Source organism: Trachypithecus francoisi, unplaced genomic scaffold, assembly GCF_009764315.1.
Source record: "Trachypithecus francoisi isolate TF-2019V2 unplaced genomic scaffold, Tfra_2.0 Lachesis_group10, whole genome shotgun sequence".
NCBI lineage: Eukaryota > Metazoa > Chordata > Mammalia > Primates > Cercopithecidae > Trachypithecus > Trachypithecus francoisi.
In genome coordinates, this window is record NW_022681455.1 from 78714168 (window position 1) to 78736715 (window position 22548).

At 50.2% G+C, this 22548-nt stretch overlaps 1 protein-coding gene and 1 long non-coding RNA gene across 4 annotated transcripts in view; one reads left to right on the forward strand and one right to left on the reverse strand.

The window, feature by feature from the left end:
- Nucleotides 1-22548, forward strand: part of GPRC5B (G protein-coupled receptor class C group 5 member B) — a 28538-nt gene that overhangs the window by 2185 nt on the left and 3805 nt on the right. For all 3 annotated transcript variants that reach the window (XM_033217853.1, XM_033217851.1, XM_033217852.1), the window contains exons 2-3: nt 10919-11949; nt 21663-21799. In XM_033217853.1, the coding sequence (XP_033073744.1) occupies nt 10920-11949; nt 21663-21799 (1167 nt within the window). In that variant the 5' untranslated portion in view covers nt 10919. The remainder of the gene's footprint in view (nt 1-10918; nt 11950-21662; nt 21800-22548) is intronic.
- Nucleotides 12101-14476, reverse strand: LOC117087544. The gene is made up of 2 exons (XR_004438848.1): nt 14437-14476; nt 12101-12217 (listed from the first exon to the last, which is right to left on the reverse strand). It is a non-coding gene; the product is annotated as an uncharacterized LOC117087544 (long non-coding RNA).

Below are 22548 nucleotides of genomic sequence, written 5' to 3' on the forward strand. Positions count from 1 at the left end.
GGACACAGGATTCCAGCCCCACGAGGACCCCACACATCCCGGGGTCCCTAGGGCTTGGACCGGAAAGGGAGAGCGCTGGAGGAGCCCGCACCCGCCTTGGCACCAGGCAGCAGGTTAAACAGCTTGGGAAGGGGCCAACGACCTTGCCCCAGAAGTCTCCCCCGTGCAGCGGGTTCACTCCTCAGTCCTTGCTCTGTCACACCCAGGCCTAGCCAGTTCCCCCTTTCCGTCCCCCGTTCGCTAAGGGGGCGGCTCCTTGGAGCGCGGACAAAGGCCCCTGGAGTGTGGCGGGCAGCGGCGTCCCCGCCTGGGGCCCCAGCCCACGCGCCACATTGGCCGCCCAACTGCACCAGGCCGGGGGGCACCTGAACGGAGCCCAGAAAGCCCTGGGGGTCCCGCAAAGACAAGAGAAGTGGGGGAGGGATCTGGCACAAAAACCCCGGCACTTCAGCCAAGGAACCTTCTTAATTCAGAAGTTTCTTCGGTGGGGACTCGAGGCTTGCGGAGGATCCAGGCTTTGAGTTAAACTGCATGCAAATGACATGTAAATAGAATGCAAATTGGCATCTGTCGTTTGGAAGCCCTCCCGGCCAGTTTGGTATCTAAGACTGTGGAGTGAACAGCTTCCTATCTGCTCCCTGCTCTAAGCCTGGAAAGGGGTCAGCTGAGTTGGGAAGGGAAGGAGATTCCAGGGGGAAGGAGCCGCCATTTGGGGCACAGGCAGCAAGACAGGCAGTTTTGTTAGAAAGATAAACTCAGAATCTTTATTGGATTAATATGTTATTTCAAGAAACATGCCAGGGACAGAACTGGGTGCCTTGTATAAAACGGACAAGACCCCTCCTCTCCCGGGGCTGGGGAGGTGAGTGGGCAAACATTAAACAAACCCATAGCAAATGGATATGAAATCCGATTGGGATAAGGACAGCCAGGAAAATAAGATGGGGTGATGTAAAAGAAGGTGACAGGGGTGTATGTACCTGAGAAGACTGTTCGCGGAGTGACATTTGAGTGGAGCTCAGCTAAAAGGGGCGCGCCGCTGGGGAGGTCTAGCGGGAAGACTGAACCAGGAGGAAGGCACTGTGCGTGCAAAAGGTTGGAGGTGGGAATGAGCTTAGAGGAACTGAACAAAGGCCATTGTGGCTGGAGCTGTAGGCAGATTTGGGGGTGGAGATAGGGGAACGGTGGGGACCAGCCAGATCACGATCTCTTGGGCCATAGAAAGGAGTTTAGGGTTTATTTCGTTTGGACCAGTGAACCCTCCTAGGGTTTTGAGCGGGAGGCCATGGGATCTCATTTGTAGAAGCTCTCCTGAGGTTGACAAGATGGAAAATAGTCCTCCTTTCCATTCTGCCCATGGGGAAAGAGAGATGCTGGGAGCCTCCGAGGGGCTCTGTCTAGCCTTGGGGGACCGCTTTGAGCCTAGCCAGCCACTGCAAGCCAACTGGAGGAGCAGCTCAGGTTTTAAAATCCATTCCCTACTTTAAAACAGTGTTTATCCACCCTAACTGAGCCACCCGGAGCCCGCCGCCCCATAAGCACTTTCTCGCAGAGCTTCCTGGGGGTTCCGAGTTAGTCACATTTTCTTCTCGGAATTACAGCCTGAGAGGAACCAACCACCGAGGATCGGGCAGCCAAGGATGCAATTTGCATTTAAATGATTGCTTTTATTTACAGGACTGGAGCTGCTTTGCATATTCATGGATCACAGAGCTTGTGTTCTTGCAACCCTGTTTACTAACCTATGAGGATTTTCTAATTTGAGAGCCCTCAAATGGGCCAGTGGTCTAGTCAGCATTGGGAAATGAAGATTAGGAGAACCTGTAACTTGGAAAAGATATCAGAGGGTGAGAATTGCGGGTCTGGGAAAGAGCTTAAAGTCAGGAAACCTTGTAACAGTTTAATCCTGCAGAGCAGGAAATGGACCAGAGGCTCCAGCAGGAGTGAGCTGGGACAGACTGTGATGCTGGGGTGCATGGGGAGACTGGCTCTGCAGCCCCATCCTGGGCCTCTGTCATACGTGGGGGCTTCAGAACAGGGCTGCAGCAGAAAGGCCTTGAGGTCAGGAGCTGGGAGAAATGGGTTCTAGTCCCAGGCCAGCCTGTATATTCCAGTGAGCCTCTGGCCAATTTTTCTGATGTCTCTGCCTTCATTTTCCCTACAGGAAAATGAGAATCATGATTGTCTTTTCTTTTTTGAGACAGTTTAACTCTGTCACCCAGGCTGGAGTGCAGTGGCGCAATCTCGGCTCACTGCTAACTCCGCCTCCCCGTTTCAAGAGATTCTCCTGCCTCAACCTCCCGAGTATCTGGGATTACAGGTGTGCACCAGAGACAGGGTTTCACCATGTTGGCCAGGCTGGTTTCAAACTCCTGTCCTCAAGTGATCCGCCCACCCCAGCCTCCCAAAGTGCTAGGATTATAGGCATGAGCCACCGCAGCTGGCCATGATTGACTTTTTAACAAGCAATTCACTAAAAAGCTGTTGCTTCCTCTGTGTCAGGCACCAAACCTGACTTTTCTTTTCTTATTTTATTTGTAATAGAGACAGTCTTGCTATGTTGCCCAGGCTGGTCTTGAACTCCCTTCCTCAAGCAATCTCCTGTCTCCTATAGAGCTGGGATTATAGGCGTGAGCCATCACGCCTGGCCCAGACTGAGTATTTTTCACATACTTCTCACACTAGCCTTGTAAAGCAGTGCTATCATTATTCCCATTTTACAGATGAAGAGACTGAGGTTCACAGAAGTTAAGTAATGCCCAGTGTCACATAGTTCTGTCTGACTCCCCTCTTCTGGCCTCCCTCCCACTGAGACCTTTCAGCCTGGTGGGAGCGTGAACAGTGTACCCGTATGCATGTGGGTACTGGGCACTGAACTATTACATATGCACAGGGCTTGGAAATCCACTCCCACCCCACCTACTCATTTTGTCTTTCCCTTCTGTGTTCCAGTGCCTACCGCCATCTTTAGAGAAGGTAGGTTAAGATGCCACTGACCTGCTAGACACTGGGGGGGACGTGGCTGGGGTCAGGGGGATCCAGGGTGCAGCCATGCTGGTAGCAGCTGGGGCAAGGCCAGTAAGAATGTTCTAGAATGATTTTGTACATTTCATGTCTCCTTTCCCGTGGGTGAAAGGGAAGATGGGGATGCTGGTTCCCAAGAGAATGGCTGGTGTCTGCTCTGACTCTGCAAGACAGACGCACGGTTTCAGGGCACCCCAAGGTCCTCTGGCCTAGGTTCTACCTCCACAGCGAGGCTCTCACTTAGAGCACCTGCTGCAGGTGGCAGAAGAGTGTGGAAGTCCCCAGGGCCAACCACTCCAAGAGCGTCTCCCCTTCACACCACCTCAGGGACCTCTTTGGTTGGTGTGTGATGGTGGAGGCTAGAAGCCAGCAGTGGACAAAAACCTAAACCAGTAACCTCATGACAACACATTCTTTTCTTTTTTTATTTTATTTTATTTATAACAGAGACAGAGTCTTGCTATGTTGCCCAGGCTGGTCTTGAACTCCTGCCTCAAGCAGTCTCCCACCTCGGCCTCCCAGAGTGCTGGGATTACAGGCATGAGCTTGGAAGCCAGCAGTGGACAAATAGCTACTCGAGCCACCTTGTTACAACACCATCTCCATGGCAACTGCCCCTTCTAGAAAAATGAAAGCACTCCCCACCTCAGACAAGAGAGCGTTTGCCAATCTTTTTTATCTGTGTATTGTATTTGATTATTATTATATTTTGAGCTGTCTTTATGCTGTCACCTAGGCTGGAATGAAGTGGCTCAGTCACGGCTCACTGCAGCTCAAACTCTTGGGCTCAAGTGATTCTCCCACCTTAGCCTCCTGAGTAGCTGGGATTACAGGCACACACCACCACACCTGGCTAATTTTTGAATTTTTATAGAGACAGGGTTTCACTGTGTTGCCCAGGCTGGTCTCCAACTCCTGGACTCAAATGATTTGCCTGCCTTTGGCCTCCCAAAGTGCTGGGATTACAGGTGTGAGCCACCGTGCTTGGCCTTTTTAATGTATTTAATAGACACCTTATATAAACTTCTTACCCCGTTAACTACTGTCCTAAACCCTAATTATTTTAACCGTCACCGCAACCCCATCGGGTGAACACTGTTATCACCTTTGTTTTGCAGATGAGGCACCTTATGGCAGCTGCCCAGAGTCACAAGGTGCTAGCAGGTGGTGTGGGGACATTATTGGAAACTGGAAGATCTGATTCCTAAGTTCACACCAAGGTATGGCCTTGGCATAGCCTCCGGGCAGGCCTTGTTTTCCTTCTCATGCAAGGAATCCTGCCTGCCTGTGTTTTGGCCTCTGCAGGCCCCAGCACGTGGAGAGAGAGTGCTGTTCCTCCCCCTGCTAGCTGCTTCTGGCCCCTCTGCAGAGTGTGTGCATGCGCACGCGCACGCGTTTGTGTGTGTGTGAGAGAGAGATGCAGTATATTTAAGAACATCTGAGTGAGTCACATTTCTAGGAGCCTGGCTGGCAGAAAAGGTAATTAGTATGTGAGCTGAGTCTTGTGCATTCGTTCACATTTATTCATTACTCCTTTTGAGAAGTGCGCACGCTTGCATCCCACGGGTTTGTTGCCATATATTCATCCTGTCCCAATCAGTCCTGCCTCAAGGCTGACTCAAAACCTCTAATCTGGTATTGTTCCTTTTGGGGCTCTTGGAGAGCTGCCAGCTCTCAGGGTGAGAGGCACCAGGTGGCTAATTTAGCAGGATGGGGGCTTACCTGCCAGGGGGCACAGTGGGGTGTGGGCATTGCCTGCCTTGTCTTGGGCTGGGGTGGGGAGATGAAGGAGGTAGTGCTCTGAGTTCCGGCTCTTGCTGCTGTACATGTCCTTGTGTATCCAACCTCAGTACACCCCGGCATCGCCTACAGTGCTTGTGGAAGCACTGGTGTCTGGACCCACTCCCTGAGAATCTGCATTTCTAAAGAGCTCCAGGGCGATGTTGTTGCTCTTGCCAGCCCAAGAACCAAACTTCGACGTAAACCTCTCAGACCCTCAGTTTTCTTCCTTATAAATGGGAATGAGAACACACGGCCTTTCAGGGTGGTATGAGGTTTGGAGACCACATTTATCCATTCATTCGGCAACTGGATTGTGAGCACTGCCCATGTGCCAGGCACTGGGGAATTGGTGCAGAACAAGACGACAAGGTCCTGGGCATGAGGTAGGGGTTGGGGGAGGAGGGGAATGGCGAGGAACAGACCAAAAGAGTACAACAAATAAAATAATCTGGCCCAGTGTGGTGGCTCTCGCCTGTAATCCCAGCACTTTGGGAGGCCAAGGCAGGCAGATCACTTGAGGTCAGGAGTTTGAGACCAGCCTGGCCAATATGGCAAAACCCCCGTCTCTGCTAAAATACAAAAATTAGCCAGGCGCCTGTGATCCCAGCTACCTGGGAGGCTGAGGCAGGAGAATCACTTGAGCCCAGGAGGCAGAGATTGCAGCGAGCCGAGATCATGCCACTGCACTCCATCCTGGGCAACAGAGCGAGACTCTGTCTCAAAAAAATAAATCAAATAATTGAAAATTGAGATACACGCTACAAAGACAACAATCAAAAGTATTGACAAGGACAGGGAGAATCTACTTTGGGTTTGTTTGTTCGTTTGTTTGTTTTTATGATGGAGTCCCTGTTGCCCAGGCTAGAGTGCAGTGGCGTGATCTCGGCTCATTGCAACCTCCGCCTCCTGGGTTCAAGTCACTCTCCTGCCTCAGCCTCCCAAGTAGCTGGGATCACAGTCACGTGCCAACACGCCTGGCTCATTTTTGTATTTTTAGTAGAAAAGGGGTTTCACCATGTTGGCTAGACTGGTCTCGAACTTCTGTCCTTAAATGATTTGCCTGCCTCGGCCTCCCAGAGTGCTGGGATTATAGGTGTGAGCCACTGTCCCAGGCCAGGGAGAATCTACTTTGATTGACTTGCCAGTCAAAGGCTCAGCAAGTGGCACTTCTAGGACTCTAGTGTGTAGTAAAAGCCCAGGAGCAATAGTACAATTGTTTGCGTCTGGCCTCACCCTTTGTAGCTGCGTGACCTTGGACAAGCCTGCTGTTCTCCCTGTTTTATCTCCTGTAAAATGGAGATAGTAATAGTACTTACCTTATGGAATTATAATGTAGAATTATAATGTAGATCATTAGGTAATAATATACGTGAAGTACACAGAGTGCCTAGAACATAGCACTGTAAGGGTTATTATTGTTGTCACTTTGGCTGCAATAGGAAACTCTGGGGGGGCATTTCTGAATCCCCCAGAAATCCTAGATGAGCTGCCTCAGCGTCAGTCTGTGAGGCAGTGTGCCACACCCCTCCCCCAAACAGCCTGGACATTGTCCTATGGAGTGCGGTGGCTGTCACCTCATGGGCAGCCTTGGCAATGATAATGACCCACTTGAGACAAGCGGTGCCATCAGTTGCATCTAGGTGCTTAGACGTTGGGTAGGGAGGACTTCCTGGAAGAAGGGGGCCATAAGATGTGGGAGGAATATTAAACTTCTTTGTTGTCAAGTGACAGAAACCCAGCTCAAACTGGCTTAATCCAAAAAAAAAGCAGGGGCTAGGGGGAGTTAACTGGCTGCTGGAACTGCAAAGACCAGACTGGCTTCAGGCATGGATGAATCCAGCCATTCAGTGTATTAGGACTGTAGTCCATCCCATAGCTGTTTCCTCGGGGACAGCTTTACTCTCAGACAAGTTCTCGCCCTGTGATGGCAAATGTGCTCTCCAGCTTCAGGCCTCCGTCCTCGTAGTTTTTCAACCCCAGCAGAAAGAGAAGACCTCCTTCCAGTGAGTGCTAGAACAATCCTAGGGTGGATTCTCATGGGCCTGGCTCAGGCCACGTGCCTTTCCATGAACCACTCACTGTGGCTTAGGGTAGCATAAATGCTGTGATTGGCCAGGCCTGGGACAGATGCCCATGCTAGGAGCTCGGACGCAAGGTAGCTCTCCAAGGGAAAATCAGGTACTCTTTCCAGAAATGGGAGAAACGGATGCTGAGCAGCAAAAACAACAGCTGTCCCGGAAGAGCAGAGAGTTCCACCCTCAGGGATGAAAACAGAAAGCAAGAGTGTATCCATTTCCCACGTCAGAGAGGAGTCAGGAGCTGGAAACCTGGACCAGGGCCATAGAACTCTGCACCATTTCAGAAGCTTGGTCGCCATCTTGGTGTTGGCGCCCTCCGCATAGGTTTTCTGTTGTGGTTGCACGACTGAGCAGGAATAGGGAGGAGCTGGAGAAACAAAAGTCCCAATTTGCAGCCAGGTCTGGAAAAGAGAGAACCGCCTCCAAGAGTGAAAGGAAACAGCTTAAGAAGGCCAAGTTCTTGCAAAGAGACCCAGGGTGCAGGCTTGCTGCTGAGGGGCCTGGCTGGTTTCGTGGCATCTTCCCCATCCATTCTGTCTTTACTTGCCTAAACCAGGCTTGCTCCACCTGGGCACAGTTGACCTGTAGGGCTGGATAATCCTTTCTGGTGGGAGCTGTCCCACCAGATGTAGGATGTTTAGCAGCATTTCTGGCCTCCATCCCCTGATACCAATTGCATCTCCCTCCCTAGTTGTGACCACCGAAAATGTCTCTAGACATTGCCAAATGGTCCCTGGGGGTAAAAATTGCACCTGGTCGGGAGCCACTGGCCTACAGGGGGAGGAGGGGTTGGGGAATTGGTGGTAGTCAGGACTGCAAAGCACATTCCTGCCTGTCATCCTCCCAGCCACCCTGGGGCTGGATGGGATTAGAGAGGCTGCTTGGGACATTGCTTGCTGAAACTTGCTGAGAAGTCTCTTAACTGAGCTGGCCATTGATGAGGCGTCTCAGGGGAATCCACTCCAGGGCCCCTCCACCGGTTAAGGGACTGTTAGCATTTTGCTCTGACGCCTCCAGTTCTTACATTTTGATCCCTCGTGTGCTTTTAGGACCTCGTGACAAGCAATTGTGTTAGGATGTTTATCCAAAGAGTGGTAGGTTGAAATGTGCCCAGTGGGTATGCAACATAGGGTACATCAACCAGCAATTCTATTTGATATTTACTTATTTATTTTATTTATTTATTGAGACAGAGTCTCGCTCTGTCGCCCAGGCTGGAGTGCAGTGACAAGATCTCGGCGCACTGAAACCTCCACCTCCCAGGTTCAAGCGATTCTTCTGCCTCAGCATCCCAAGTAGCTGGGACTACAGGCACATGGCACCACGCCCAGCTAATTTTTTTATTTTTAGTAGAGAAGGGGTTTCACCATGTTGGCCAGGCTGGTCTCAAACTGCTGTCCTCAAGTGATCCTCTTGCCTCAGCCTCCCAAAGTGCTGGGATTACAGGCATGAGTCACTGCGCCCAGCCTCAATGAGCAATTTAAAAATGTCTGGAGATAAACACTTGAATGTGTTTGGTTTTCTTTTAAGTAGGTTGATTCAAAAGTTAAGTAAATAACTGCCCAGGTGGTGTGTGGACAAAGCACAAGTAGCTGCAGTGGCACGCCAGCAACTGATGTGGCAGGACCACGAATAAGTGCTGGATTGCAGGCCGACCGTCAGTGCCTGAGGTGCATCCTCAACCCTGAGCGTACCTGAGCAGGATGCTGAGGCGGGATGCTGGCCAGATGCCTTCTATTCCGAGCCTGCCTCCTCTCATCAGTAGGCAAAGGACATGAGCCCGACAGCCCCAGGCACCTTTTCCTTCAGTAACATCAATAATTTATGCCAATGGAAAGCCTCACAGCCAGGGCAGGATCTGAGACGCTCACAGGATCTCTGTAACAGTGAGGTGGTCGATACCACATTTACTTAGGGAAGCCCCAGGGACATACTGGAGCCGGGGGAGAGCAGCTGGTCACAACCCCACACATGGGCTGAGCTGGGGCAGTAAGTCTGGCTTGAGATGCTGGGAAACGAGAGCCCAGCCAGCTGTGCAGGCTGTGGCTTCCCTAAAGACCAGGCTCCCTTCAAAAGCAAGGGGCTGTTAGAGGGGGGAAGAAAAAAAAAGCGAGGAGCTGGTAGCTGTGAGGTAGAGGACGGTCCTTGCTGTTTCTCATTCACTCAGTATTTACTAAACATCTACTTCATGCCAGGTGCTGTGTGTCGAGCTTCAGTCTACAACATCCAGGGGACATCTGGCACTGTCGAGGGACATTTTGGGTTGTCACAGTTGGTGGAGGGGACGTGCTACTGGTATCCAGTGGGTAGACCCTGGGGATGCTGGTAAACATCCTACAACGCACAGTCCCCCATGACAGAGAACGACCCAGCCCAAATGTCAGTCATGCCAAGACTGAAGGATTCTTGTCTGCTGGTGAACAAGAGAGACCATGTCCCTGCCCTGCCACGTCTTGCAATGGGGGAAGCAAGGATGGGAGGACAGGAGGAAGGGAAGGCAGAAACAGTAAACAGTCAAAAAATGACAGACGCTATTAGACCAGAGGCTGTGGTGGAGAAGACTGGGGTGTGACCTTGGCCAAGGTCTGAGTTGATGGCATCAGAGCTGAGCTCGGCACGGGCAGGAGGAGTGGCCAGGAAGAGGGAGCAGAGGGGCAAGAGGAGACTTGGGTTAGGCCGGTCACTGAGGCTGCTGTGTGGAGTCCAGCTCGTATATGGGCAAGAGAGAGGGCAGCAGAGAGAATCCTGCAGGTTTCCCAGGGAGAGACGCACTCCGGGGAATCCTCCAGAGATGTTCTAGAGAGTGAGCGTGGGAGGTGAGGGAGAGACACAGCCTGGAACCAAGGAAGACAGCTGCTTTTGTGTTTACTACATTTGAAATGCTGGGATCCCGGCACTTTGAGAGGCCGAGACGGGTGGATCACTTGAGATCAGGAATTCAAGACCAGCCTGGCCAACATGGTGAAACCTCGTCTCTACTAGAAATACAAAAAAAATTAGCCAGGCGTGGTGGTGCACGCCTGTAATCCCAGCTACTCAGGAGGCTGAGGCAGGAGAATCGTTTGAACCTGGGAGGCGGAGGCTGTAGTGAGCCAAAATTGCACCACTGCACTCCAAACTGGGTGACAGAGAGACTCCATCTCAAAAAAAAAGAAAAAGAAAGAAGAAAGTGAAGAAATGCTGAGAGCCCTCGGAGTGAGGTCGCATCCAGGAGTTGAGTTGTGTGACCTTGTGCAAAGGTTGTCACCTCCTGGAGACTCTGTATTGTCACCTGTAAGATGGAGGTCCTAAAAGGAGCTGTCTCTCACAGGGCATTGTGAGGACTGGATGTATCCAATTCCTGTCCTGAAGTTAGTTGGTAGTAAATGTTAGCTGTTAGCCTCGAGAGGCTGAGACCGGGTAATTCATGCCACTCATTCTCCTAGTGCAGCACTTGACCTGTGGCTGTCTCTTTAAAGTTTCATTTTTTTCCCCCTTACTTTTCTTTCTTTCTTTCTTTTTTTTTGAGACGGCGTCTAGTTCTGTCGCCCAGGCTGGAGTTTAGTGGCGCAATCTTGGCTCACTGCGACCTCCGTCTCCCAGGTTCAAGCAATTCTCCTGCCTCAGCCTCCCAAGTAGCTGGGATTACAGCGCCTGACACACACCCAGCAAATTTTTGTATTTTCTAGTAGAGATGGCGTTTCACTGTGTTGGCCAGGCTGGTCTTGAACTCCTGACCTTGTGATCCACCCATCTCTGCCTCCCGAACCGCTGGGATTACAAGCATGAGCCACCGTGCCCAGCCTTCCCCTTATTTTTCAAGAGGTCTGACGTGGCACAGAGTATCAAATTCAAAGAATACAAAAGGGTATAGAGAGAAGTTGGCCTCCCTCCCACCCTGTCCTCCAGCCACCAGCGGTGATGATTCATGGTTCTTCACTGCACACAGCCAAGGGTACAGATGAGACCCAAAACGAGAGGCGGGTCTTCAAGAAGTCAGGAGAGGGGTAGTCTTCCAATGAATTGATCTTTCCTTCCCCCCTTGGCTTTTCTAGAATGTTCGTGGCATCAGAGAGAAAGATGAGAGCTCACCAGGTGCTCACCTTTCTCCTGCTCTTTGTGATCACCTCGGTGGCCTCTGAAAACGCCAGCACGTCCCGAGGGTGCGGGCTGGACCTCCTCCCTCAGTACGTGTCCCTGTGCGACCTGGACGCCATCTGGGGCATCGTGGTGGAGGCGGTGGCCGGGGCCGGCGCCCTGATCACACTGCTCCTGATGCTCATCCTCCTGGTGCGGCTGCCCTTCATCAAGGAGAAGGAGAAGAAGAGCCCCGTGGGCCTCCACTTTCTCTTCCTCCTGGGGACCCTGGGCCTCTTTGGGCTGACGTTCGCCTTCATCATCCAGGAGGACGAGACCATCTGCTCCGTCCGCCGCTTCCTCTGGGGCGTCCTCTTTGCGCTGTGCTTCTCCTGCCTGCTGAGCCAGGCGTGGCGCGTGCGGAGGCTGGTGCGGCACGGCACGGGCCCCGCGGGCTGGCAGCTGGTGGGCCTGGCGCTGTGCCTGATGCTGGTACAAGTCATCATCGCTGTGGAGTGGCTGGTGCTCACCGTGCTGCGCGACACGAGGCCGGCCTGCGCCTACGAGCCCATGGACTTTGTGATGGCCCTCATCTACGACATGGTACTGCTGGTGGTCACCCTGGGGCTGGCCCTCTTCGCTCTGTGCGGCAAGTTCAAGAGGTGGAAGCTGAACGGGGCCTTCCTCCTCATCACAGCCTTCCTCTCTGTGCTCATCTGGGTGGCCTGGATGACCATGTACCTCTTCGGCAATGTCAAGCTGCAGCAGGGAGATGCCTGGAACGACCCCACCTTGGCCATCACGCTGGCGGCCAGCGGCTGGGTCTTCGTCATCTTCCACGCCATCCCTGAGATCCACTGCACCCTTCTGCCGGCCCTGCAGGAGAACACACCCAACTACTTCGACACATCGCAGCCCAGGATGCGGGAGACAGCCTTCGAGGAGGACGTGCAGCTGCCGCGGGCCTATATGGAGAACAAGGCCTTCTCCATGGATGAACACAATGCAGGTAAAGTGGGCACCGCCCGGCTGGGTCAGAGCATCTCAGAAGACGCTCTTCTTCCTCTGCAGTGGGGATGGGCAGTCCCAGTGCCTGGGACAGTCGCAGCAGATCAGAACCCACAAACGTTGGCTCCTGTGCTGAAACTGGCCCAGATATGGTTTGGGTTTGTTTGAGACGGATTTTCGCTCTAGTCACCCAGGGTGGAGCGCAATGGCGCAATCTCAGCTCACTGCAACCTCCACCTCCTGGGTTCAAGTGATTCTCCTGCCTCAGCCTCCCAAGTAGCTGGGACTACAAGCGCGTGCCACCATGCTCAGCTAATTTTTGTATTTTTAGTAGAGACGGGGTTTCACCATGTTGGCGAGCTTGGTCTTGTATTCCTGACCTCAGATGATATGCCCATCTCGGCCTTCCAAAGTGCTGGGATTACAGGAGTGAGCCACTGCACCCAGCAGGGTTTGGGTTTTGTTGTTGTTGTTGTTTTTGTTTTTGAGACAGGGTCTTGTTCTGTTGCCCAGGCTGAGTGCAGCGGCATGATCATAGCTCACTGCAGCCTCAACCTCCTGGGCTAAAGTAATTCTCCCACCTCAGCCTCCCGAGTAGCTGGGACTGCATGCATGCGCCACCATGTCTAGCTAATTTTTTTATTCTTTGTAGAGACAAGGTCTCATTATGTGGCCCAGGCAGGTCTCAAACTCCTGGGCTCAAATGATCCTCCCGCCTCAGCCTTTCAAAGCTCTGAATATGGATTTTTATTAAGCTTTCTTTTCCCCCTACCAATTGCCAGCCAGTTTATTTTAAAAATACAGGTTTCTGGCTTCTTTTGCAAAGTCGAATCTGGCAACACTGGACCAACATTTCCACTGGGTTGCAATGGTCTGAAACTGACTTGAGGTACCATGTGCACTAGAAGACTCTGGCCCCTCCTGGAGCTGTGGCTGCCCTTCAGATGGGAATCCACTTTTCTGTTCACCACACTCTCCACCACTCTCTATTGCTCCTGACCCAGCTGCTATATATAGCATAGTAACATTAATTCCCTGGCTCCCCCAAGCATTTGAGTCTGCAATTCATGTGCTGGATGGATGTAGGGGGCCACAGCGGGAATTGCTCCCATCCCCTCTCCTACCTCAGTCACCAGGAATGTACTAATTTGGGCCCTGGAGCCAGGTGTCTGGGTTCAAATTCTGCCTCTGCTGTGGCTTTGAACAAATTATATTACTTTTATAAGCCTCAGTTTTTCTCATCTGTGACTAGAAATAGTGAGAGACTGTACCTCATAGAGCTGTTAGGAGAAAGAACACGGTGAGTACAAAGCCCTCTTGGTGCCTGCTGTGTTCTCTGTGCATCTCACTCGGCTTCCCCTGAAAGCCGAATCTGAGACAAGGGCTCCAGTGCAGGTGGTTTAGTGGGGCGGTGGTCCCTGCAAGGGAGAGGGCAGGGAGAATGAGACTGAGAAGGCAGAGATGATAAAACAAGTACATGAATGAGCCAGTTACCACCACGGGCAGCAAAGGCTCCTTCGTGCTGGGAATCCTCTGAGGACACAGGCTGGATGAGCCTCAGAATTGGTCCAGGAAGAAAAGGAGGCTGGGGCATCTGTCCACCAGCTCCCATCTCCCAGTGTTATTTGGTTTTGGTTTTTGTCTTTATGGATTGAGTCTCGCTCTGTTGCCCAGGCTAGAGTACAGTGGCACAATCACAGTGCATGCAGCCTTGACCTCCTGGGCTCAAGCAGTCCTCCCACCTCAGCCTCCCGAGTAGCTGGGACCACAGGCACATGCCACCACACCCAGTTAACTTATTTTTTATTTTGATAGACACAGAGTCTCACTATGTTGCCTAGGGTGGTCTCGAATTCCTGAGCCCAAGTGATTCCACCCACCTCGGCTTCCCAAAGTGCTGTGATTACAGGCATGAGCCATAGCACTGGGCTTCCAAGTGTTATTAACATCCCCTATAATTCTGGTGACTGGGGTGGATAAGTATCATCTGTTCCAAGGCAGAAAAACAGATTTGCTGAGCACTTGAGATGGACGTTTTTGGGTACCCAGGGCTATCTGCTACTGCTGCAGGGGGCTTCAGAAGTGAGGTCCTATCTAGGGGATGTGGCATAGGAACCCACTAGGACCTGCCTAGGGGATGTGATACAGGAACCCAAATCCCCTGCTACTGACACTTGAGAAGTATCTCTTAGAATCATTACCTGAAGGGAGTCAGCCAGGGTCCCAGCAGTTGAGATTAAATAAACTTGCCCTTTCTCAGTTCTTTGAGAAAGATGCATCAGGGGCTACAACATTCATAATAATAATAACTAGTATTGTCATCATTTGTTGAGCACTAACTATGTGTCAGGCACTATTGTGCATTTTTGTTTTTTTTTGAGGCAGTGTCTCACTCTGTCACCCAGCAGGCTGGACTGGAGTGCAGTGGTGCGATCTCAGCTCACTGCAGCCTCTGTCTCCCAGGTTCAAGTGATTCTCCTGCCTCAACCTCCTGAGTAGCTGGGATTACAGGCACCCACCACCACACCTGGCTGATTTTTGTATTTTTAGTAGAGACAGGGTTTCACCATGTTGTCCAGGCTGGTCTTGAACTCCTGACCTCATGTGATCCACCCGCCTTGGCCTCCTGAAGTGCTGGCATTACAGACATGAGCCACTGCGCCCGGCCACTATTGTAAATATTTGACCTGCATTAGCTCATTAGTCCTCACTACCACCTAATGAGGCAGGTCTTGTTATTATCCCCATCTTATGAATGAATAAATGGAGGCTCTGAGAGTTAAATGACTTGCCCGAGGACTTCAGATTATCAAGATTCCCTCTTCAGTGACATTCACCCAGCGACCTGGTGCATGGGCCATAGCCCCTCTGCTAGATAGGGCTGGAAATCCCAGTGTGGCTTTTATCAGCTGCTCTCTTCCTACTCTGAAGTTCCAAGTCAGCAAGCCCGTGTTTGCTGAAATGTGGCAGGGATGGCAGAGTCAGCCCAGCTTGGAGGCTGGCTCCCCGGGATGCCAGAAGATAGGGATCAGGACAGAGATCAGCACTGGGAACCCAGAGGGCCCTTCAGGGAATGTGGTGAGCAGAGATGAGGAGCTGGTCAGTTCCTGGGGTCCTGGTTGGGCCATCTCTTTGCTGGCCCAAACTCCCCATGGAACTCAAAAACAGCAATAACTCCTGAAACGGGGCACAAACTTTTATGCATTAATGTTTTCCTTTTTTTTTTTTTTTTCTTGAGATGGAATGTCACTCTTGTTGCCCAGGCTGGAGTGCAATGGCATGATCTTGGCTCACCACAACCTCCACCTCCAGGGTTCAAGCAATTCTCCTGCCTCAGCCTCTCGAGTAGCTGAGAATACAGGCATGCGCCACCACACCCGGCTAATTTTGTATTTTTAGTAGAGACAGTGTTTCTCCATGTTGTTCAGGCTCACTCAAACTCCTGACCTCAGGTGATCCACCCGCCTCAGCCTCCCAAAGTGTTGGAATTACAGGCATGAGCCACCGCACCCAGCCCCTTTGTTTTGTTTTGTTTTATTTTGTTTTGTTTTGTTTTCTAGATGGAGTCTCACTCTGTCACCCGGGCTGGAGTGCAAGGGTGTGGTCTCAGCTCACTGCAACCTCCACCTCCTGGGTTCAAGCAATTCTCCTGCCTCAGCCTCCTAAGTAGCTAGGACTACTTGAGATGGACACTCGAGATGTGCGTGCCACCACACCCGGCTAATTTTTGTATTTTTAGTAGAGACGGGGTTTCACTATGTTGGCCAGTATGGTCTCAAATGCCTGACCTTGTGATCTGCCCGCTTCAGTCTCCCAAAGTGCTGGGATTACAGACGTGAGCCCCTGCGCCCGGCCATCGAGCCTCTTTTATAAGGACACGAATCTCATTCATGAAGGCTCCATCCTGATGGCCTTATCACCTCCCAAAGGCTCTACCATCTAATATCATCACACTGGAGAAGAGGTTTTAACATACGTTTCTCTAGGGAATTGTTCTGTGGCTTTGTCAGATTCTCAAAGCCACCCGTGACCCCAAAAGGTGAAGAATCAGTGTGTTGTTGAACATGATGGTTCCATTTTCTTGAAGTAAAACCACGATGCCAGAGTTACCCAAGTATTACGGCCTTTACAGTGTAAGATAACTAACCTCTGCTGGGGGCTTCCTGGGGGCTCACTATCATTCTGAGCATTTTAGTGACTGATCTCTTTTAATCTCTGCAGTAACTCCATGAGTTCTGATTTGCAGATAGGAAACTGAGGCACAGAGAGGCTAAGCAGTTTGCCCAAAAGGCAGAGCTGGAATTTGAACCCAGGCAGAGGCAGAGTTTAAATCAAGGCAGAGCCAAGAGTTTGAACCCAGGCGGGATAGCTCCAGAGGCCACATGCCTGACCCCTGTGCCATGGAATCACCCTCCTCTTCATAAAGCACTTAAGCGCCCCTCATCTCACTGAGGTGTCAGGACAACTCTGTGCATTTGGAAAGATGAGGACTATCAGACCCATTTTACTGAGTGGAAAACTGAGCCCAGGGATGTCAGGCAGCTTGTTCAAGCGTAAGCTATAAATACACGGCAGACCAGGAAGAGAAAAAGTTGGTTTCCTGAATTCCATTACTTACATCCTTTCTTGTAAAAATGCAGCCAAGACTTTATAGCCAGATAAGATCCAGAGATGCAAGGGCTCTGGGATCCAGGTTGGTGTCCGCAGAGCTGGGGCTGGCGCAGGGGTGATGGAGAGTCTGGAGGTGCCGCCCACCCTATCTGTTTCACATCTGTTTCACAGTGACACATTCTAAAGCCAAGGAAGTTGTTTTTCCATTCCCCTCTTTCTTTTCCAAAACAAAAACACCTTTATCACTCCTTCTTGGTGGCAGATAAGCAACAATAATCATATAGAATCAGCGGAATCATGTAGGTTCAACAAGTAAAAATAATAGCCAGGTGCGGTGGCTCACACCTGTAATCCCAGCACTTTGGGAGGCTGAGGCGGGCGGATTGCTTCAGCTCAAAAGTTGGAGACCACCCTGGGCAACATGGTGACACCCCTGTCTCTACTAAAATCCAAAAAAAAAATGATAAAATAGCTGGGCATGGTGGTGCATGCCTATAATCCCAGGTACTCACTCAGGAGGCTGAGGTGGGAGAATGGGAGAATCGTTTGAACCGGGGAGGCGGAGGTTACAGTGAGCTGAGATCGTGTCACTGCACCCCAGCCTGGGTGACAAAGGGAGACTTTATCTCAAATGAAAAATAAAAATAAAAAACAATAATAAACAAAAATTGCTTAAAATCCCTTTGACCAGGGGCAACGGTTTGCTTCCACACTCACACACAATAGGGCAGAGTGCTTCTTAACCAGGCTACACATTATAATCACTTGGGCTGCTTTAAAAAATCACCAGTGCTTGGCCGGGTGCAGTCCCAGCACTTTGGGAGGCCGAGGCGACCTTGGGTGGATCACAAGGTCAGGAGTTCGAGACCAGCCTGGCCAATATGGTGAAACACCGTCTCTACTAAAAATACAAAAAAATTAGCCAGGCATGGTGGCACATGCCTGTAATCCCAGCTACTCGGGAGGCTGAGGCAGAATTGCTTGAACCTGGGAAGTGGAGGTTGCAGTGAGCTGAGATTGTGCCACTGCACTCCAGCCTGGGCGACAGAGTGAGACTCCGTCTCAAACAAACAAAAAAAAAAACAAAAAACAATGCTTGCTCAATTGTGATTAAGTCTGAGTTTGGGATTAGGTGTTTTCTAAGCTCTCCAAGTGATTCGCAGATGTAACCAGGTTGAAACCACTGGTCTGAGTGATGTTCTTCAGTGTGCTTACTTTAAATCAATGTTACGGAGGTAGCTGCAGATCAGTAACTGCAGAGCTACAGTCTCCTTTCAATGATGCAGAGCTTGCCATTAGGCCCTGTCACTTAATTTTTTGATCTTCAGCTGGTGAATCTTCTGCCTGCTTCTGGCTCTCGATGATAAACAGTGCTGCAGTGAACATTCTTATGCATTCACCTTCAGGCTTTTAATCAATTCACTCCTTGCAAAACAATTTTCTAGATATGGGTTAAAGTCTGCACTTCAAATCTTGATACAGTAAATCTTCACTTGACATTATTAGCAGGTTCTTGCAAACTGTGACTTTAAGTGAAATGATGTGTAATAAAACCAGTCTTTTTCCTGATCAATTTCGCTAGCAAAACAATGACACTATTCAAGGACCTCTTGTACGTTCCTTCACTTAAGTCGCAGTTTTCAAGAACCTTTTGATGGCATTAAGTGAGGAATTACTGTACATACTGCCAGATGGCACCCCAGAAAGGTAGACCAGTGGACTGTTCTTCCCCTTGATAAATGCATCAGAGCCCCATCTCTTCACTTCTTCAGCAACCCTGGGTGTTGTCAGACTTTTTTAAAAATAGGCTTCTTTTGAATCATCCCAAATGTGTGTCCACCAAAATTCACACGAAGCTGGGTGCAGTGGCTCACAACTGTATCCCAGCTCTTTGGGAGGCTGAGGCAGGAGGATTACTTGAGCTCAGGAATTTAGAGACCAGCCAGAGCAACATAGGGAGACCCTGTCTCTACAAAAAAAATATAAAAATAAGCCAGGCATGGTGGTGTGTGCCTGTAGTCCCTGCTACTTGGGAGGCTGAGGTGAGAGGGTAACTTGAGCTAGGGAGGTCGAGGCTGCAGTGAGCCATATTCACACTGTACCCTAGCCTGAGACAGAGACCCTGATTCAAAACAAAAAAAAATTCCTTTGAGACCGGGCAAAACTCCCACAGAAAGGCTAAGTTGGAGTCCTGGCTAGATGGCCTTTGTTCTAGAAACCCTTGCTTTGCTGGCTGGGGACTATCTGGCATGCTCCCTTACCACAGGAGGAACAGCTGTTGGCATCTTTGGTGCTGACCTCAGCCAGCTTGTATTTTAGGAACCAGGCCCCATGAGGCAGAGGCCTTATCCTTGAGCCTTTGGGTCTCACAGAATAGCCGGTGCTGAGGAGCTATGGTTGGCCCAGTTTCTCTTGCATTTTAGCCTTTTGGGTTCTCTTCCTTTGAGAGTCCATCCCTGACATGCTCATGCGGTGGGAAGGGCATTCTCCAGGCTTGCCTGTGGCTTTGCCAAGCCTCAGAAGCCTCCACACCCTATATCCTTCCACTGAGTGAGACCTCAAATATATACAACCTCACTTACCTGCTGCTTGTTAATAAGTATCAACAAGGCATAAGGTATGTGATAAAAGATGAAAATACACTGAGAGATGTAGCACTTCGGATCACATCTTGGAAAGCATTAACAAGGCACATGAAATGCTCACTTTCAACAGAGCAATAAAGAAAAGTGTTCTTTCCTCTATTAGGGGCTTTGGGCTCTCAGATCTCATTAGGGCCAAGGCCTATTTAAAATGACCTTTTGCTTCTTGCTGGAAGGCCCCGAGTTGGCTATGGGGGCAAGGCCAGCCTAGCATCACATGCAGGGTCTATGCAAGAAAAGGCTGGCATTCAGCCATTTGAGCTTTGATTCCTAATGGGACCTCCTTGTCTTAGGAGAGGTCCTAAGCAAGGTGGGTGGGCCTTGGTTCCCTTTCTCTCCGGCCCAGGTCTGGGTACGGTGTTAGTTGGGCTTCTTGAAGTAAGTTGCAAGTAATCAAAAATCCAATGTGAGTAGGCTAAAGCAGCTGTCCCCAATCTTTTTGGCACCATGGAAGACAATCTTTCCATGGACCAAGGTTGTGGGGGTTGGGGGGCGGTTTCAGGATGAAACTGTTCCACCTTAGATCATCATTAGATTCTCATAAGGAACGCGCAACCTAGATCCCTCGCATCCACAGTTCTCAATAGGGTTTGAGCTCCTATAAGAATCGAATGCCAGCCGGGCACAGTGGCTCATTCCTGTAATCCCAGCACTTTGGGAAGCCGAGGTGGGTGGATCACTTGAGGTCAGGAGTTGGAGACCAGCTTGGCCAACATGGCGAAACCCCGTCTCTGCTAAAAACACAAAAATTAGCTGGGCATGGTGGCGCGTGCTTGTGGTCCCAGCTACTTAGGAGGCTGAGGCCCGAGAATTGCTTTAATCTGGGAGGTGGAGGTTGCAGTGAGTCGAGGTTACGCCACTGCATCCAGCCTGGGCAACAGAGTGAGACTCTGTCTCAAAAAAAAAAAAAGAATACAGATTCCTTGCCTGGGTCCCAATGCTGACTGTGCCCCTTACCAACTGTGTGACCTTGGGCAAGTTGCTTAACCTCTCTGTGCCCCAAGCAAAGTGGAAATAATGAAAGTACATATAGTCAGCCTGGGCAACAAAGTGGGACCCCATCTCTACAAAAAATATATTAAAAAATTATGCAGGCATGGTGGCATGTGTCTGTAGTCCCAGCTACTTAGGGGGTTGAGGCAGGAGGATCGCTTGAGCCTGGGAATCCAAGGCTGCAGTGAACTATGATCATGCCACTGCATTCTAGCCTGGACAACAGCGAGAGCTTGTCAAAAAAAAAAAAAAAAGGACCTATCATGCGATGAAAATGAAATGAGTTAAAAAGAAAGGAAGAAAATGAAATGAGTTAATAGTTAATGTATATAAAGTACGTTGCACAGTGCCTGGCTCCTGGCTGGCACTCTATGAAGCTTAACTGTATAACTAAGTTGATTTTGGTCCCTGCCCCAAGTAATTTGCAAAACAAATAAACAGACAAACAAAAAACAAGAACAAACTCTCTTGTTGCTTTTTAGCGAGAAAAGTGGCTCCCTTCAGGGAAGACTTTTCTGTTTTTGAGACACAGTTTCACTCTGTCACCCACACTGGAGTGCAGTGGTGCAATCTTAGCTCACTGCAACCTTTACCTCCCAGGTTTAAGCGATTCTTATGCCGCAGCCTCTTGAGTAGCTGGGATTACAGGTGCGCACCACCACACCTAGCTAATTTTTGTATTATTAGTAGAGAGGGGTTTTTGCCATGTTGGCCAGGCTGGTCTCGAACTCTTGACCTCAAGTGATCCACCCACCTTGGCCTCCCAAAATGCTAGGATTAGGGATTACAGGCTTGAGTCACTGCACCCAGCTTCTACCTTTTTTTTTTTTTTTTTAAGATTCCTCCATGTCTTTTCATGTTAGTTTTTCTTTAACAAAAAGGAAGTTCAAATCTCTAAAAGTACAGTAGATAAGAAACACTGGTTTTACCCATCTTTCAGAGGGAAAAAGTGCCGACATGCTGTCTTGGCTTTAGGTCTCTCTTTTATTCTTGTTTGGAATAACCCTACATGTGTGGTTAGAGTCTCCCTGTTCTCATCCCTGGTCACTTTCCAGTGAAGACTCTTAGCAGCTTCCTCCTCAGTGTGTGTCCAGAAACAGCAAGCAGTTCTGAGTAGCGTGATGCTGAACTTTACATGAATGGCTTTCTGTAGTGAGAAGGCGCCTGTCACCCATGGCCTGCAGTGGCTGCGTGGCTTGGGGGAGGCTGCAGGCCCAACCATGAGCCTCCTTCCCCTGGTCTCTACAGCAGCTTTTCCCAAACCCACTGAGATGGGTCAGGCTCCTAGAGAGCCTGAGAACAAAGCCCCTTTGTGACTTTTGTTTTGAATCAGGCTTGTGACAAAGGGGAGGAGCCACTGGGCTGGGTAGATGGGGGTGCCCGCAGCATGGTGGTGTTGCAGAGGAAGAAAACAAAATTGTGTCTTTTTTTTTGGTGATGTTGTCTTGCCAATCCCTCCCTCCCCCAGCTCTCCGAACAGCGGGATTTCCTAACGGCAGCTTGGGAAAAAGACCCAGTGGCAGCTTGGGGAAAAGACCCAGCGCTCCGTTTAGAAGCAACGTGTATCAGCCAACTGAGATGGCCGTCGTGCTCAACGGTGGGACCGTAAGTATCAAGATGTGATGTGGGGGTAGGAAGCCTAGGAGTCTACGGTGTGGGGGAGCAGCTTCAACAGGGACATACTCCTCCGTGGAGGCTGCTCATGTGGCCTGCAAGGACCGCAGCTCAAACGCATGCAATGCTTTTTTCTTCTTTCCCTTTCTACCCCTTTTCTCCACACACGGGATACCCACCTCTGTTTAGAAGACCACCTGTAGATTCGTTTGAAAGAGTTCCTAATCCTTGAGGCTTTTGCACCAACTGAATTATTTGGCTTTCGTGATGCAGTGCCCCAGCTTTGTCCCTGGGAGGTGACTCTTGGAAGAAGCCCAGAATGATGGAGCGCCCCTAGCAGATTTTGCTGACATCCAACCTAGTTTAAGGTCCCCGGTCACCCCTCTGTTGATTCCCCCCAGCTGGGTACCACGTTCTCCCATTCCCTAAGAGAGGTCTTAAGAAACTGAAGGAGTTACTATTTCTCTCCCTCAAATACAGAAGCAGGTTTACTACTATCTGATGCCAAACAGACCTTCAGCAGAATTGTCATTGTTTACGTTTGCCTCGGTGGAATGACATTATTTTGTTTCTCCAGCAATCCAAAGATGCACTCTCATCCCCACATTTAATTTCCAAACATAGCTACATGCTTCTTTCAGAAACAAGGCCTGAGCCAGTTTACATGTGTAAATTGGGTTTCCATTCTTTATATCATGTTCCAACTCCATAACTCAACCTGAACATTCTTTTTTTTTTTT